Raw genomic sequence first — 15,288 nt, 5'->3', positions numbered from 1 at the left:
TTCACTGAGAGTTGCCAGCACAAAGCCACCAACACCGCAGCTCAGGGCAGAAAATATCCGGGCATAAGCACTGCTCGGAGTAAACCGAAGCTCACGAGGGCCAGCAAACCACCACCCCCTCTCCGAAATCAGGAGGGACCTACACACACACACAGACACACCCCTTGTTACACAAACTACATCAGTGCCTTTCAAGCTTCCTATTTTAGGGTTCTCCCCTCCAAACCTGGAAGATGTTTTATCTCCAAGGTCTTTTTGCTCTGGCTGCCCCCATCGCCCACGGAGCATGCGGGTCTCAGGGCAGCTGAGTCTGTGATCTACAAGTTCCGGCTTGTGGGATCAGGGCCCAACAGCAGGCTCCAGGCTCGGGTGCAGCCACTGTCCTGCCAAGGCTGGAAGGAACTGGCCAGAAAGAAAAGCAAAGGCGAGGCCCTTCCTTCCTTTAACATACAGCGGTTTCTCTGCACCCACAAAGGCAGCAGGCCCCAAGGGCAGGGTCAGGAGGGGGTGACAGGGAAACTAAGACATGTGACTGCCTCAAGCTGGTGGCAGAGCTGAGAACCCAGGCCTCAGTCTCTGGATTCCCAGGCTGCTGCTCCACCCACTCACCAATGCTGCCTTTGATCCACCCAGTACGGGGCCACAACAGAGCCCACCGAACACAGCTGCTGCACTCCCCCAGACGTGGCTACATTTTGGAGGGAGGCAGCAGCAAATCCTGCTCAGTGCTGCTGTGTTGCTGTTAAACCACCAGCCTGTTCCACCCCAGCTGCAGCTGCAGCTGCCTGCAGACAAAGCCTGTCAGTGCAAAATGGGGCTTGGTCCTGCCTCAGGCCCTCACAGGGCAGGCTAGGACAGGGCTGAGGTCTCAGCAGTCCCTGGAAGAGACCGCCCCACACTACTCATTCCCCAGCACTGAAGAGGATGGGTTTCGAGGCAGTGATGGGCTTGACATACACTGGGTAGGCATCAGGCCCACTTGGTAGATGGGGAAATTGAGGCAAGAGGTTGGAAGCAGCTTGCTGATGCTAGGGGAGGAAACCTAGGAGTCCTGGCTGCACCTGTGAGACAAGGAGACTCTCCAGGGGGAGGCTCGGTGGCTGCCACACCAGGTCAGACCCGTCAGCAGCACCTGAACTTGACCCCCAGGCTCAGCTGGAAGCAGGCATTCAGCTGGGCTGGGGGTGTGCGGGGGACATATATGGGGGGGATGCACATGTGTGTGTGCACAGGTGCATACGGGCATGCAGGTGCATGTTTGTGTGCACAGGTATATGCAGGTGCGTGTGTGGGCATGTGCAGGTGTTTGCTTGTGTGTGAGTGGGCAGATGTGGGTGCCTATGTGTGGGTGTGGGTGGGTGCACCAGGAGCAGAGGCCTCTGTTTCTCCCTGGCCTGGGCCCCAAGCATGTCGTGGAGCTGGGAGCACAGCCCAGCCTGGTCTCCTGGGGCCGCAGCCACCCAACCGCACACCCCTACCAGAGCTGAAAATAGAAACCAGGAGTCCTGGCTCCCAGCTCCCGCCTGCGCTTCTCCTGCCAGGGCCCCTCCAGCTGCCCACAGACACTGCCTCCCACCTCCACGCAGACGCAGCCCTGCCTGGACAACAGGATCAGGTCCCTCCCAGAAGACAGAGGGGACAGACAGGCAGACAGGCACCCTGGGTGCCTGGGGCTGCCACACTGGGGAATGAGCCATCACCAAGCATCTCCTGTGCGGTGCCCAACTCTATCCGGGCCTCCGAGCTATGAACAGGGGCTGTGGAGGTCTGGGAGTGACCCATGAAGCGGGGGCAGAGACCCTGAGTCCTGAACAACGGCTTGGGCTGCAACCATCTCCGCTCAGCTGCTCCAGGATTGTGATATGCCTGGTACGGGGAGACGGCAGCTGCCTCCACCTGCCTCAGTTTCCCCTCTCCTTCATGCAACCAAGTGGTGGGTAGCCCCTGCTTAAGAGATGGGCTCATCTTTGCTGACCTGCTGGGACCACGATTCAGGACTCCTGGACTCTTTGGTGACCTCTAGGAACAGAGGGTAGTGAATCAGCTGGATCAGGGAGCTGGGATGCAGGACTCATGGGCTTTTTTGTGAGCTCTGGAAGGGGAGGGGCTCCCTGAGCTAGACACAGAGCTCAACTGGCATCCAGACAGGCATCCATCCCACGAGCAGCAACTAGCGAACTCCTCCAGAGCTACCTGCCTTTCCAGCTGCGACGAGGGGGAGTTGCCAAGCTGGGGGTGTGGGCTGTACACAGCTATAAATACCCCACAGGGGAGACTGAGGTTTCTCAGCCCGGCTGCGGCTGGCAGGGGGCACCTGGATCACCCTTACGTCACCCTGCTGGGGAAAGCGGCTCACACTTAGTCATAGCCCCATGCGTGGTGCAGCACACATGGTACGCAGGCTTCCCGGCGCATGAGGCAGCGTGTCTCCTGCCCACTTCAGGGGCTTGGTCTCATCACCCCTGCTGCAAGGCGGCTTTCTGCCTATACTGGTGCAGAAGGGACGCATACTAGGATAGCTTGCTCCCCTGCCTTGTGGGAATACCCCATCAGTGAAGCCAGGGTTACACCGGCAGAAGGGCACAGTGGTGAACCAACTGCAGCCTCCCATGCAAACCCATGTGCCTACAACATGGGGAAAGGCCAATGGGAGACGAACCCGACAGCTCCCGCAGCACTAATGGGGAGGGGAGGCAAAAACTCACACCCTCATCCATTTGGCATGCACAGCCCCTGCCTGGCCCCACCGGAGACATCTGCCTGCGTCGGAGCTGTGGTGCCCAGGCGGCGCGAACCATTGGAGCCCTTTCAAAGGCGCCCATTGTTCCCGGGGGAGGAACAGGTGGTGGGTGCGCCTCCCCGGGCCTGGTTCTGGTCTCGCTAGGGGAGGGGGCTGGGGCACAATGCAGAGGCTGAGAGCAAGGCTGCAACAGCCGGCACTTGGTCTCCAAACAGAGAGGCAGGAACCCTGGAGGCAGAGGCTGGAGACAGAGGCCACATCAAGGGCTACTGGTCCCACAGGGGAAAGGGGGTGGCACAGGGGTCCTGTCTCCCACTGGACACCACACTACTGTTTCTCCCACAGCCCCTGAGAACCTGCACGGGGGCAGAAGACCAGGCCCCCCTACTTTATTGCAGCCTCCACCCAGCTGGCAGGGGTTTTTTTCCCTTAAAACCCCAGCTCCAGGAGTCCTGTGATGACAGGAGACTTAGCTCCCACCAAAGAGACTCTTTCCTGAGATCCAGGGGCTGCAGAGGGAGCTCACGGCCGCAGCATCCCAGGCCCCAGAGACAAAACACCCTAGTTTTAAGGCTCTCCTGATGTTTTTAAACTCAACCACGTGGCTCCAGGGCCCCAACTCCTGCTGGGAAAGGGGTCTAAGAGGCCTCTCCTTGAATGCATCCAGGGGCCGCTGGCTCTGAGCTCAGCAGGATGCCAGCCGTAAAACAACTGAGACACAAAAGGCAGCACGCTCTGCTCTGCACTTTACCCTTTCTCCAGAGGATATTTCGCTGCTTATCACCTTCTCCGGGCAAGCCTGCAACACAACAGTGTAGCGCCTCCGGGTCCCCTCCCTGCAGGTCCAGAACAAAGCCAGCTTTCAAACAGCCAGTTCCTTCCTCCCTTCAACTTTGCAACAAAAGCTGCCCTCAAACCCAAACACCCAGGGAAAGGCAAGGAGGAAGGGGGTGGCGGGGAGGGGGTAGAGGCCCATGCTCAGCATAACCGGCTCCTTTCAGGCAAGGAGATCAAAAAGGGAGGCCATTACAGGTTCCCCATTCAGCACCTTTCCAGCCAGACCCTGGCTCACAAAAGCCCCTTCATGGCCAGGCCCAGGGAGACGCTGGGCAGGGACCCGGTGAGCCCGCGGCCTTTCCAAGTCAGGAGTTGGGGGTTCGCTGCTCCCCCTTTGGATACCACCAGCTGGAGTGGGGGTCCTCATGCAATGCAGAGGGTGTCTCTCAGTTCTCGGTGAAAGAAGAGGGGCTGGCGTGCTTCACGTGACTCCGAGAGCTGGGGGTTTGGGGACACCCAGCCAGTGCCAAAAGCAGCCTGAGTCTCAGGAGGAGATGGATCCAGAGCTGCAGGTGGGCTCTGTCCCCCAAGGCCAGATCCAAATCCTGCAGCTGCCCACCAGCCCAGAAGCACAGGGCCGACCTCTTCACACCCATCAGCCAAAAGTTTCCGGGAGGAAGCTACACCCCTGAGAAGAGGCCATGGCGGAGGATGTGGCACTCCTGCCTGCCCCACACAAGCCACAGACCCCTCTCAGTAGGAGAGTGGGAGGGCTAAAGTCACCAGGCACAACAGATGTGGGCAGAGATGCCTGCGGGGGGGGAAGAAGACAGACCGGGATGGATGGCGGGGTGCGGGATGGGGACAAAGGCTGCTAGCAGAGCCAGGCAGGGTGCGCAGCTCTGGGCTGGGACTTAGCAGAACTTTCTGCGCCCACATCACACCGTCCAGCGCACAGTCCCGCTAAGGAGCTGGGAGATGGATGGATGCCCTGGACCCTGCCTAGGCTCTGGGTCGACAGAGGCATGGCGGGCGATGCCTCCTTGTTCCTCTGCTGCCCCTGCAGCAATAGGGCCCAGCCCGGGTCTCCAACGGTCAGAACGGGGGGCCTACTTATACGGGGCCTGACAGCTGGCAGCCTGTGGGCAGGGAGCAGGAAGGGGTGGCAGAGTGCCAAGGGTTTGGCGTGCTTCTCAGCCTGCTCGAGGCCTCCTGGCTGCCAGCCAGGGAGGTAGGGAAATGCATTCAAATCCCGCTACACAGAGCCAGCCACTGGTGGGGTGGGGCAAGGAGGGGCTGGATGAAACCAGCAAATGCAGAAACTGCTGCTTCCCGCCCCAATGCACAGCCGCTCACAACACGCCCTTGTCCCTCCACCCCCGGGCACACCCCACCTCGCGCGGAGCAGCAGAGGGGCAGCTAAATCTGATCCCATGGCTTTGTGTGGACCAGGACCAAACGCGGGCCCAGCCGTACCAAGAGCTGCAGCATGAGAGAGCAAGGGCTCATGGGCGACAGCAGCAGTATGCCACTATCCAGCAGGGGAGCCAGCACCTGACGCGAGTTTTACAAATGGGGGAAACTGAGGCATGGAGAGGGAGGGCAAGGTTTTTGGCAGTCCAGCTGGGAAGGGAGCTGGGGAGTCTCCAGACGCAGAAGAAGACCCCGTCTGAAGTTCACCCTCCCCCCTGCTTGGCTCAGCCCAGCACCCTCCATCAACCACCAGCCCTGTCATTAGAGGGACTCCACGTAGCCAAGTCCCAGCAGCAAACCTGGCGCGGAGCAGCAGGACCCTGCCAGCCCACTGGTCCGTCTGCCTGGCATGGTGCTCCCCACCCCCACCACATTCTCACTGCACCAGCTGCACCCCCGCCGTGACCTGCCCACCCACTCCGCTGCCAACATAAACGCGCCTGCTCTGGGTTTCAAGATCCCCGGGGCTTGGTTGCATCACTCCTGCTATTGCCACACAAGCCCAAGAAGGCGCAGACCTGTCTTCAAGGGGAACCGGACCCCGGTCACCCCGGTCTCTGGGGGTTTGTCTTGCACAGGCAGGTCTCGGCCGGCCTCTCCAAGCCCCTGGGGCTGCCCTGCCCCAGCAAAGAGGCGAGAAGAGCAGGCACAGAGCCTGCACTCGGGAGCTGCACGTGGAAGACCTTCAGCTTGGCCTGGGATTCCCACCCCCTGCCACCACCTTCCAGAGACACCTTTTGCCTCTTCCCCACTAGCCCCTGGGTGCTCAGGACACTGGGGTAGCAGCCAGGACCCCCCAGCCCTTTGCTCACCCACACTCCTATGCCCTTCGGGACTGACTCTGCCAGTTGGGGGGCATCAGAGGGACCAGGGGAGCCCTGCGGGAAGCCAGGAAGTGCGGCCAGGAGCCCTGTGACCTGAGCTGACCTCGGGTTTGGAGGTACCTGGCTAGGATGCCCCTGGCCCAACCCTGAGCAGGGCAGGGGGGTCTAAGGGGTTTCACCCGGATTCCCCCCCCAACCCCAGCATGGCGGCGGGGAGCTGCTGCGTGCACCTAGGGCCCCACGTGGCAGCGGCTGGACCTTCCCGACCCCAGGACCAAGCTGGGTGGTGGGCTTCGGGGTGCCGGTGGGGGGTAACAGCCCCTTTCCCCCCCTTCCCTGTAGCCACATTGTTCCTGGGACACAATGGGGCGGCCGCCTGGTTCCCTGGACAAAGGAGGAGGGCGCGGGGCTGGGGAAGGAGATGGGCGATGCTCTGGGCAGGGGGAGAGGGTTTCAAGCTTTGCCCCGTGGGAGCACCCGGCAGCCAGACCCGCTGGCCACGTGGAGCCTTTCGGGGCTCCCAGGGCGCCGGCGGGGAGAGGACCAGGGTGCAGCCAACAAAGAGCCCGGCCGACCCCATGCCAGCCCAGCTCCGGGGCACACAAAGGGAAGCCCGATCCTGGGAGCGGGGCCCCGGGGACCAGCCCTGCCCGCCCGGGACCGGCCCCACGTCCCGCACCCACCTTGGCGACGCTGTCAGGGGCGCGATCGCTCCTGGCCCGGGTCAAGGACATCGCAGCTGCCCCGGAGCCGCAGCCCGGGGAGGAGGAGGCGAAGGAGGAGGCAACTTCCTGGGGCTGTCAGAGCCCCAGCCTCCTCCTCCTCCCGGGGCGGGTGCGGGACGGGGCAGCGGCCGGGGCGCAGGGCAGGGCTGGGCGGGGAGGCGCGGCAGCCCCCGCCCCGGCCCGCGCCCCCGGGACCCGCCGCGGCCCCAGCCCCGACCCGCACTCACCGCCGCAGCCGCGCTCACACGGGGCCGAAGGGAGCCCGCGGCCGGAGGCGCGTTCGGGCCCGAGCTGCAGCTGCTTCTGGGGGGGAGCGCGGCGCAGCGCGGCGCCGGGAACTGGAAGCAACGAGCCCCCGAGCCCCGAGCGCCGGGGCTGCTCCAAGCGGAGAGCCGGCCTAGGAGCTCCACCGCAGCCCCAGCACGGCGGGGGGAGACCCGCAGCTCCAGGAATGCAAGGGGCAGCTTGCAGTCGGCTCGCAACAGGAGCCGGAGCCCGGCTCAAAGGGGCTTCCTGGCTACCGCTGGGACAATAGGCCCAGAACAATGGGCGAGGAAGCTGCTGCTGAGACCCTGAGGAGGAGGAGACGGGAAGGAGGGGGGGGATTTGCGCTTGCTAGGCAGGCCAGGACTCCTGGGTCCTCTTGCAGCTTCTGCCATTCACCTGCCCCACGGCAAATGGCTTTCCCCCTTACCTGACTCAGTTTTCCGAGTTGTGAAATGGGGGACATGATTTCACAGGCTGCGAGGAACCCATTCCCCTGCAGGCCTGGCCCGGCACTGCATAGTGCTGGGGTGCCGTGAACGCAGGGAAAAGCACCTGCCCCAAAGAGCTTGCAAGCCCAGGTATAAGGAGGGCCAATGCCCCACCAGGGGGTCCTTGTCTGAGGTCCGTGCCCCCATTAAGCGCCACTTTTCAACAGAGGTGGGTGATTGTGGTGAGACCAGCCCCAGAGATGCAGGCACGAAGCATCTGCAAGGCTCAAATCCCCAGCCCCTTCTCATAAGGATCCCTAAATCTTGCCACATGCCCAGTGATGGACAAGGCCTGGGGAAACTGAGGCACCCAGGGCAAGAAAAGGAACTGGCCCCAAGTCAAGGAACCAAGTCAGGGGGCAAAGCTGGTGGGGGGAAATCGGGTCCCAGCTCCACCCACCAGAGGCAAGAACCAGCTCCCTTCAGGAGAAAACACCCAGGAGAATAAACGAGAGCAAAGGGCCAAGCTGCCCTGGCCCACGTAGGTTTTCAGGACAAGGTCTCTGTCTATCCCTCTTTACACAACACATTGGCCCTTGTGCTGGCCTGGCCTCCAAGACCTTGGGGGGTTTGGGGTGTCTGGTCAGGAAGACTCAGGGCCCTGTCTCCTTCAAAAGAGCTTCACGTACTCTGGGAAAGTGCCAGGAAGTCACTTAATTGCTTCAGGGAAACTAAGTCATACAATGCCAGGAGCAGCGGAAGGGCAGCGCGGCGCTATGGGACAGGTAGTTTCCAATGTGACGTGTTCAGGATCCCCCCCGCTGGCCTCAGAGACACGCTCACCCTCTGTCTCTGCGTTTCCCATGCCCAAGGCTCCCTGATACCTCCTGCACCATAATTAAACTCCGCTCTGTGTTACCATTGCAGTTCAGCCCCACAGCTAGAAAAACTCACGGAAACCCGACAGCCTGGTTTCACGGGGCGTCTCATCGTAGTAGCATGTTTTTAAACCCTGGCTTGGACTCATGAGATTGGGTTGCAGAGGAAAAGCTTGCACATCAAGAGAGGAGGACCCAATGTCAGGATGTATGAGCTGGGCACAGGGGTTTGGGAACACCTGAGCTGGGTAGTGGTTGAGCACAGGCCCATGCTCTAGCGTGGATGTGGTAGGTGGTGAATATTCATGAAAAGGGCAAGCCGAGGACCGATATCCCTGGCAGAGGAAGGATAAAACAATGGATGACGCCCACAGACGTAGCCCAATTTCCCCAGCATCTGACATGCTTCTTTCAGTACTGATCTCAGGTCTTTTAAAATGGGCATTGATGCCTCCCTCCACATCAGACCTCCAGCCCCTCTGCCACCCCAATCCTCTGCTCTATACAGCACCCACAGCAAGGAAGCCCAGAGCCGGGTGGTCCGGGGGGACCAACTCACGACCCACAAAGGCTACCCTGCAAGCCAGATGAAAGCAGGCTGCGAGTAGGGGCAGCGGCCGGACAGATTTAGCGTGGGCGGCTTGTACTGTTTATTTAACTGCACAAACACAAAAGCCAAGAGCTTCCAGCCGGCAAGAACTAGGGTGAAGAGTCACATCGGGGGCCCCTACGTGATAGAGACAGGGCTGGTTCTACGAAAGGGGTCTCCCCCCACCAACACCCCCAAGGAGCAAGCAAATGGACTTCCCCATCCCGGGATTTGGCTTTCCACCGACAAAAACAAGCATTAGCAGAAGCCACTGCCAGATCACAGAGCTAGATGCATGGAGTGGCTATAATTATACTTGGAGTATTAGCAGACAAACTGCCAGACGCACAGGCCTCTGCTTTGGCTGGAGAGAAGAGATCCCGTTTATCCTGATCTGTCTGTGCTGAGAAAGAGAGACAACCACTTGGCCGGGGCCAGGGGAAGGGGTGGGGAGACCGGCATTCAAAAAGAGGCCTTTACGCTCCAGAATTGAGGCCAGGCTTTGTAAAGGGCCCAACTTCCCATTGAGAAAAGCAAGTCCTTTCTTCCCAAACACACATGCACACGTGCCCATCAAACCCCAGTGCTAGGAGCCACCCAGGTGCTAATCCTCTTCTCCTGTCAGCAGTAAAGCAGTGGTCATCTGCATTGTTTCCAGCCAGGCTAGGATCAGTTGACCAGCTGAACGCCAGGGCAGCCATGTCAGAAAGGGGAATTTAAAACTAAGCTACCCTGTTCCTGCCAGCAAAACACCGGAATCGAGTTTTCTGATAAGACTGAGCTTTATCTTCATAAAGGGTTTAAATGAGTCACGCTGTGCTAGTGCCAGACCAGACGGCTGATTAGATGCTGTGCACTGATGGCCAGCACATCCAACTCCAGAGCAGAAGCTCTGGTTCTTTATACGGCAGGCCTCTGTCATGTCCTGCTCCCAGGATCTGGGTTGAAGAATCAGCCCCTGGGCTAACTGAGCCTGGGATCTCGACTCTGAGAGCAGTGGGTCTCTGAGGCTTTGAAGGAATGCAGACCAGCCGCGGACGCGCTCCCACAGCAGCCCCCGACCGCTTGCGTTCCACCAGGCTGAACACAAAAATTAAAGAGCTGCTTGTAATGCGGCCCCCGAGACACGTTACAGCCTCAGGAGGAGACATGGGATCGCGTCTGCCCTCCGCCTCCCTGGAGGGGAGACTATATGGATGCCATGTGCACAGCTAAGCGAGTCTAAAAGCACTCTCTCAAGACTGGGGGAGGGGATCTCTGGTTCTTTAGCTGGCGGCTGCAGCAGAGGCACGTCAAAGTGCTGCCGATTTGATCAGGGCTCTGCCCGAGTCCCAGCTCCCAGAGTCTTGTGATCAAGTGAGAATCTCTACTTCTATTTATAGAACCACAGACAATGAGAGCTGGAAGGGACCCCAGGAGGTCACATCTAGTCCAACCCCCTGCTCAGAGCAGGACCAGCCCCAACTACATCATCCCAGCCAAGGCTTTGTCAAGCTGGGCCTTAAAACCCCCCAAGGATGGAGATTTCACCACCTCTCTGGGTAACCCGTTTTAGTGCTTCCCCAGCCTCCTAGTGATAAAGTTTTTCCTAATATTCAACCTGAACTTCCCTTGCTATGACAGGACACCATTGCTCCTTGTTCTGTCATCTGCCACCATGGAGAACAGTTTAAAATAAAGTCAAAGTCCTTCTGCAGGGGCAGAGGACTGAAAATATGAACCCCTGAAGGAAACACATTAGCTCCTGCCTGCCAGAGGCTGGTCTCACTGTTTGAGTGCTGGGGTCTGGGTGCTGGGCCAAGGCAGCGTTAGACAAGGGGAGGTGGAAGGGACGGATGGTAGGGGTTGTTAGAGGTTCGATGAGGACAGGTTTCTTGCCTTCCTGCTGTCCGTGTACCACTCGAGGCGCCCGTCTCATACTAGCTCTCTTCATCAGACAAGGTGAGGAGGGCTCCCTTCACCAGAAATCAGCTTGTACACAAGAGTACAACCCTGAAGGAGCCACAGTAGCTCATAAGACCTAAACTGGGATGCTGCAGTCGGTCAGTGCAGACAGGGATTATCATGTTTGGCATCTGCTGATGCTGGACCCCGTGCCGGCACGATCATGCCACCCACAGCCAGGCAACAAGGTCAAACCCAGCCTGTCCTGGCCGCCAGCGCTGGCAACGTCGTTAATTAAACTCAGCTCGCCCTGGTGCCTTTTAACACAACCCCATTTCCGAGGGAAGGCAAAGCTCAGTAGAGGATCAATTACCAGCCCAAGGTCAGGCAGAGGAGGCAGCATTAAGCGTGGTACCCAGGGGCCTGCTTGGTCCATCACTGTTCCCTCTTGGGCTTGTATCATTCCCCAGCGCCCGCTGTTGAACAGCCTGGAGGGGAAACGGCTGCGTCGGGAGTCTCCTTCTAACTAGGGCCAAGTTATTCACCAGCCTCCCCCACAGATTCCTCCCACTTCACAGGAAACGAAGGGAACTAGAAAGCAGAGAGGCGACTCTGGCAGCAGGAAAGGGAGGCAGGGAGGTGGCCGAGTGGTGCTGGGATGGGGATGCTGTCTTTGCACAAGAGCTCTGGTGAGCTCCAGCTCGTGGCACTCATGTGTAAAATCCGCTGTGCTGGGCTACGTCCACGCCGCTTGGCACAGGCTCTGGGTTAATAAACTCCAGGGCTGACGATTGACTTGCCTTTAAAGAACAGCCGGTGACAATGGCTCTTCACAGCTTGCCGCCTCGATTATTTCGGGGAGGGAATTTCTGCAGAGGAGCCCGTCTGGCTCCCAGGGGGATACAGAGCTTGTCAGCAATGGCGCGGCGGATTTGAAAGGCCAGGAAGCAGCCTGCTGAAAATGAAGTCCTCGCCACCAGCATAGGCAGTCCTCGACTTACAGAGTTTCGCACTTACAACGTTTATAAATTGACACCGTTTCAACTTTATGACATTGGTTTTGACTTTACAATGTGTGACCCCATGTGATGCCATGCCAGCGAACAAGTTTGCTGTGTCACCCATCTCCCTGGAGAATATCTGTTCAAACTTCCTTGGACACTTGCTTTAAGAAAGCAGACAAGGCTCCAGAACACTTGCAGCCAAGACTCCTGAGAAGACTCCGGCCAAGAACCCTTCAAAAAGTCCAACCAAGAGCCCTTCAAAAAGTCCAGCAAAGTCACCTCAAAGAAGTCCTTCCAAATAATATGATTGCTAGTTACAATATAAATATTACTCATCTATAATTGATCGAGTACAAAATTCTGGGGTATTTTTGGTGAAAATAAGGTATTGGGCCTTGGTTCAGGAACCAATCCCCCATTTATTACATTGTTTCTTATGAGAAAATTGGTTCCGAGTTACATTGCATCGTAAGGCCGAGGACTGCCTGTATGCAAGCCAGCGCTGATGGCAGAGCCTGGAGTCGGACTCCTGGGTCCTCTGCCCGGCTCTAGGAAGGGGGTGGGGGCAGTAGTCAGAGCAAGGGACCGAGGCCTGGGCCAGATTCTGTTAAATGTGTCACTTGGGCTCTCTGCCTCGGTTTCCCCAGTCTGAGCAGGGAACTGCTTTACCTCCTCAGGCTTGTCCTGAGGATTGACCAAGGTTTATAAAGCAGAAAAAAATACGCAAATCTTTCAAGCCAGAGGTTGCCCAGCAAAATCAGAGCCAATTTCAGGGATTCCCATTTCACTGATGGGAAAACTAAGGCACAGAATAGGGTTAAGAGAACACGTCCCTCCTTCTCGCAGCATAGAACCCAGGCGTCCTCACCCCAAACCCCAGCTCTAGCCACTAGCCCTGTCCTTCTCAACCTTTTTAGACCTCAAACACCCCTCTGTTAGACTCACAGGCCCCCTCAGAAAGTGCCAGCTGTTACCTTTCTCTCATTTTTTGACTGCAGAAAAATATCAGTGCAATTCTTCTGTCACAAAAAACTGCAGCAAGCCCATGCAGGGCGGTATGACATGGTGAATTGTTATTGAAACCTCCAGGTTTATCTTGTGAATCACATGTCGGTATTTGCACACCTCACCATGCTAAAGGCGTATGTGCCCCTTAAATGGCTCCTGCAGTGCCCCTGAGGGTTGTGTTGCCCTGGTTGAGAATCACCGCACAAGATGACCATACCTGGATGTCTGTGCTGAGCCTCATTGTATGCTGAAGTCTACAAGGCAGGGTGGGAGGAAATCCAGACAGTGCAGCAGAGCGGATCGGGATGAAAGAGCCCAAGGGCAGGGAAGATCAAAGGTGCAGGGTAGGGTCAGTTGGAAATTCAAAAGGATTAGACTCTGGCACTCGCCCCAGTGAGCAGGGACTGAGAGATGGGGCCAGGGAGATGGGGCCAGCAGAGGATCAGATGAACCACAGCTCTGGGCCCTCAGCTTCTGTGGTCTATGAGGCCAGATCAGGATACCCGTGTCTCCCAGGACCCAGCTAGCAACTGAGCAAGCGGCTCGGGAGACAAAGACCTGTCCTTCTCTACAGGGGATGCAGGAGCTGCTATATTCCCACAACACAGCCTGAAATGCAAGTCACATGCTATATAACTGGTGCTTCTCTCCCAAGCCCCAGCCCTTGATGGCCAGTGACTGAGTTCCTCAACGCCAACTTGAGGGGAAGGGTCTCACCTTCATGGAAACAGCCTGGATGGGTCACACCTAAGACTCATAAACCCAGAAGGCAAAAGGAGCCATGGTCAGGGGATAAGATCCCCAGTGAACACCGGCACGGTCCTCCAGCAGCCAGTGCAGTTACCCTGAAGCAGCCTAGCTGTCCCCAAAGGGCAACCAACAGGTCTGGGATGAGAATGGGAAGATGGAGCTCCCCAGCAAGCGGTGACAGCCAGTCACAGCTCCCCACCTCCCAGCCTGCAGGTGCTTCCTCAAATGCCTGTCAGTCTCATGGGATCAGAGCTGTTTCTTCCATTGGGGCAGCTCTGAGACCCAAGCTGGACCTCTCATGGGACCTCCTGGCTTGAGGCAGATGCCTGGAAGCTTCCTCCTGGTCTTAAACCTCTGCAACGCAGTCCAGAAAACCCCATGCTACATCCCTGTCCCCGACCCCCTGCCCTAGAAACCAGGTGTGCAGTCAACAGAGCACAGTGCAGCACCAAATCACAGTTCACCATATTGCTAATCCAGGCTTCTCCTGAATGCTGAGGTTACACTCCTGCCTTGCAAGAACCTGACTGAGCTGGAATTTCCCAAAGTCAGGGCCATGGGTCTGCTACCCCCATCCAGACAGCATCAGGCGCCAAGGGGGATCAACCAGCGAGTTAAACCTTAAACCCGTAAAACTTTCCCAGCCCCGTAGCCTTCAGCTCTCCTGGAGGACAAGGCCATGGGGATACAGGGAAATGCCACCAGCTCCCTGCTTAATGAGTAACTGCTAACAGCTGCCAGCCCTGAAAAAAGTCCCCCACCTTGGCATCCTACTGGGACGTTGAATGGTACTGGACAGAAATGGAGGTTTAAATGGGGAGATAAAGCACAGGGCCGCAGCTCATAAAGCCTAGCACAGGACAGATCTGCTCTGGGCTTCAGGATTCCCAGTGAGAGGCAGGGAAAGAAAAACATCACATCGGTGTTTAAACAAGTCCAGCCCAGCCCAGCCCAGAGCAGGGGGGACTTGGAATGAATACAGGGTTTGCTTTCCCCCACCGCGAGGCCATGTCAGGGCTGTGCATGCAGGGCCCTGCCACAGCTGGAAGGAGCTGCAGGTTGGAAGGGGCAGCGGGGCCCACCCAGGGATGCTGGGGTCCTATCCCAGCTCTGCTGAGATGCTAAATGAGTTGCTTCCTCTCCCCCCACAACCACAAAAGCAAGGGTTGGGGGCTGGGAGTTGGATTCTGGCCCTGGCTTCCTCACTGACACCTCACCCAAAGGCCCTCCACGTCCACATGTGTTGCACACTTCGAAGTCGTGCAGAGACTGGCATGGGCAGGGCCCCGATCCCAGCCAGGATCCTCTGTTATGAGCTCACTGTGCTATGGCAGGGCCCAAAGGGAGCCAGGAGGAGCTCATCAGAGCCAGAGTTTAGCTTGGCCATCTGCATGACCCTCTTGTGGCAGAAGCACGCTCCCCTGTCTGCTAGTCCTAGCTGGGCAGCAGAGCTGGTCAGTTATTTCAGTGAGAAGTCAGACAAGGGGGCTGGACTAGATGTGACCTCGAGAGATCCCTTCCTGCCAAACATTTCTAGGAGTCTGGTTAAGCGAACAATAAAATACAGAAATTCAATGCATGTGTGTATGTGCATGCACATGGGGTATACACACGTGCACACGTTTCTCAGCACACTTCCCTCCAGCACCCAGTGTGTGCTGAGCTAAGGCCCCTTGCCAGTGCCCTCATCTTACCGCAAGGACTGGGTGCAGGCAGGCACCTGGAGCTCATTAGCTAAGAGCACAGCCTGAGGATGGGAGCCTAAGCACAGGACAAGGGGTCAGTTCCCCTCTGGGCTCCATAACTCTCCCCCAACTCCCAGCAGCATAGGAGTGCCAATAAGAGGGCCGGGATCATGGCTCTGAACTCCTGGGTCCTGTTCCCAGCTCCATCATGGACTGGCCTCAAGATCGGGGGTGGCTGGACACACACAAGGAGGAA

General features: G+C 58.1%; 1 protein-coding gene across 3 annotated transcripts in view; it reads right to left on the bottom strand.

Annotated features, from left to right (window-relative positions):
• The window catches only part of ARHGEF2 (Rho/Rac guanine nucleotide exchange factor 2), a 51,328-nt gene that overhangs the window by 19,160 nt on the left and 16,880 nt on the right, over positions 1-15,288 (bottom strand). The window contains exon 1 of one of the 3 annotated variants that reach the window (XM_090052095.1): positions 6,498-6,665. The exons of the other annotated variants lie outside the window; for them this stretch is intronic. Within the exon in view, the coding sequence (XP_089908221.1) occupies positions 6,498-6,548 (51 nt within the window). The 5' untranslated portion in view covers positions 6,549-6,665. Of the gene's footprint in view, positions 1-6,497; positions 6,666-15,288 lie in introns of those variants that run through there. 3 annotated transcript variants of the gene reach the window in all.

Source organism: Crocodylus siamensis, chromosome 6 (genome assembly GCF_052110815.1).
Source record: "Crocodylus siamensis isolate JL-2025a chromosome 6, ASM5211081v1, whole genome shotgun sequence".
NCBI lineage: Eukaryota > Metazoa > Chordata > Crocodylia > Crocodylidae > Crocodylus > Crocodylus siamensis.
The sequence above is the reverse complement of the archived record's forward strand: the minus strand, read 5'-3'. Positions and strand labels throughout refer to the sequence as shown.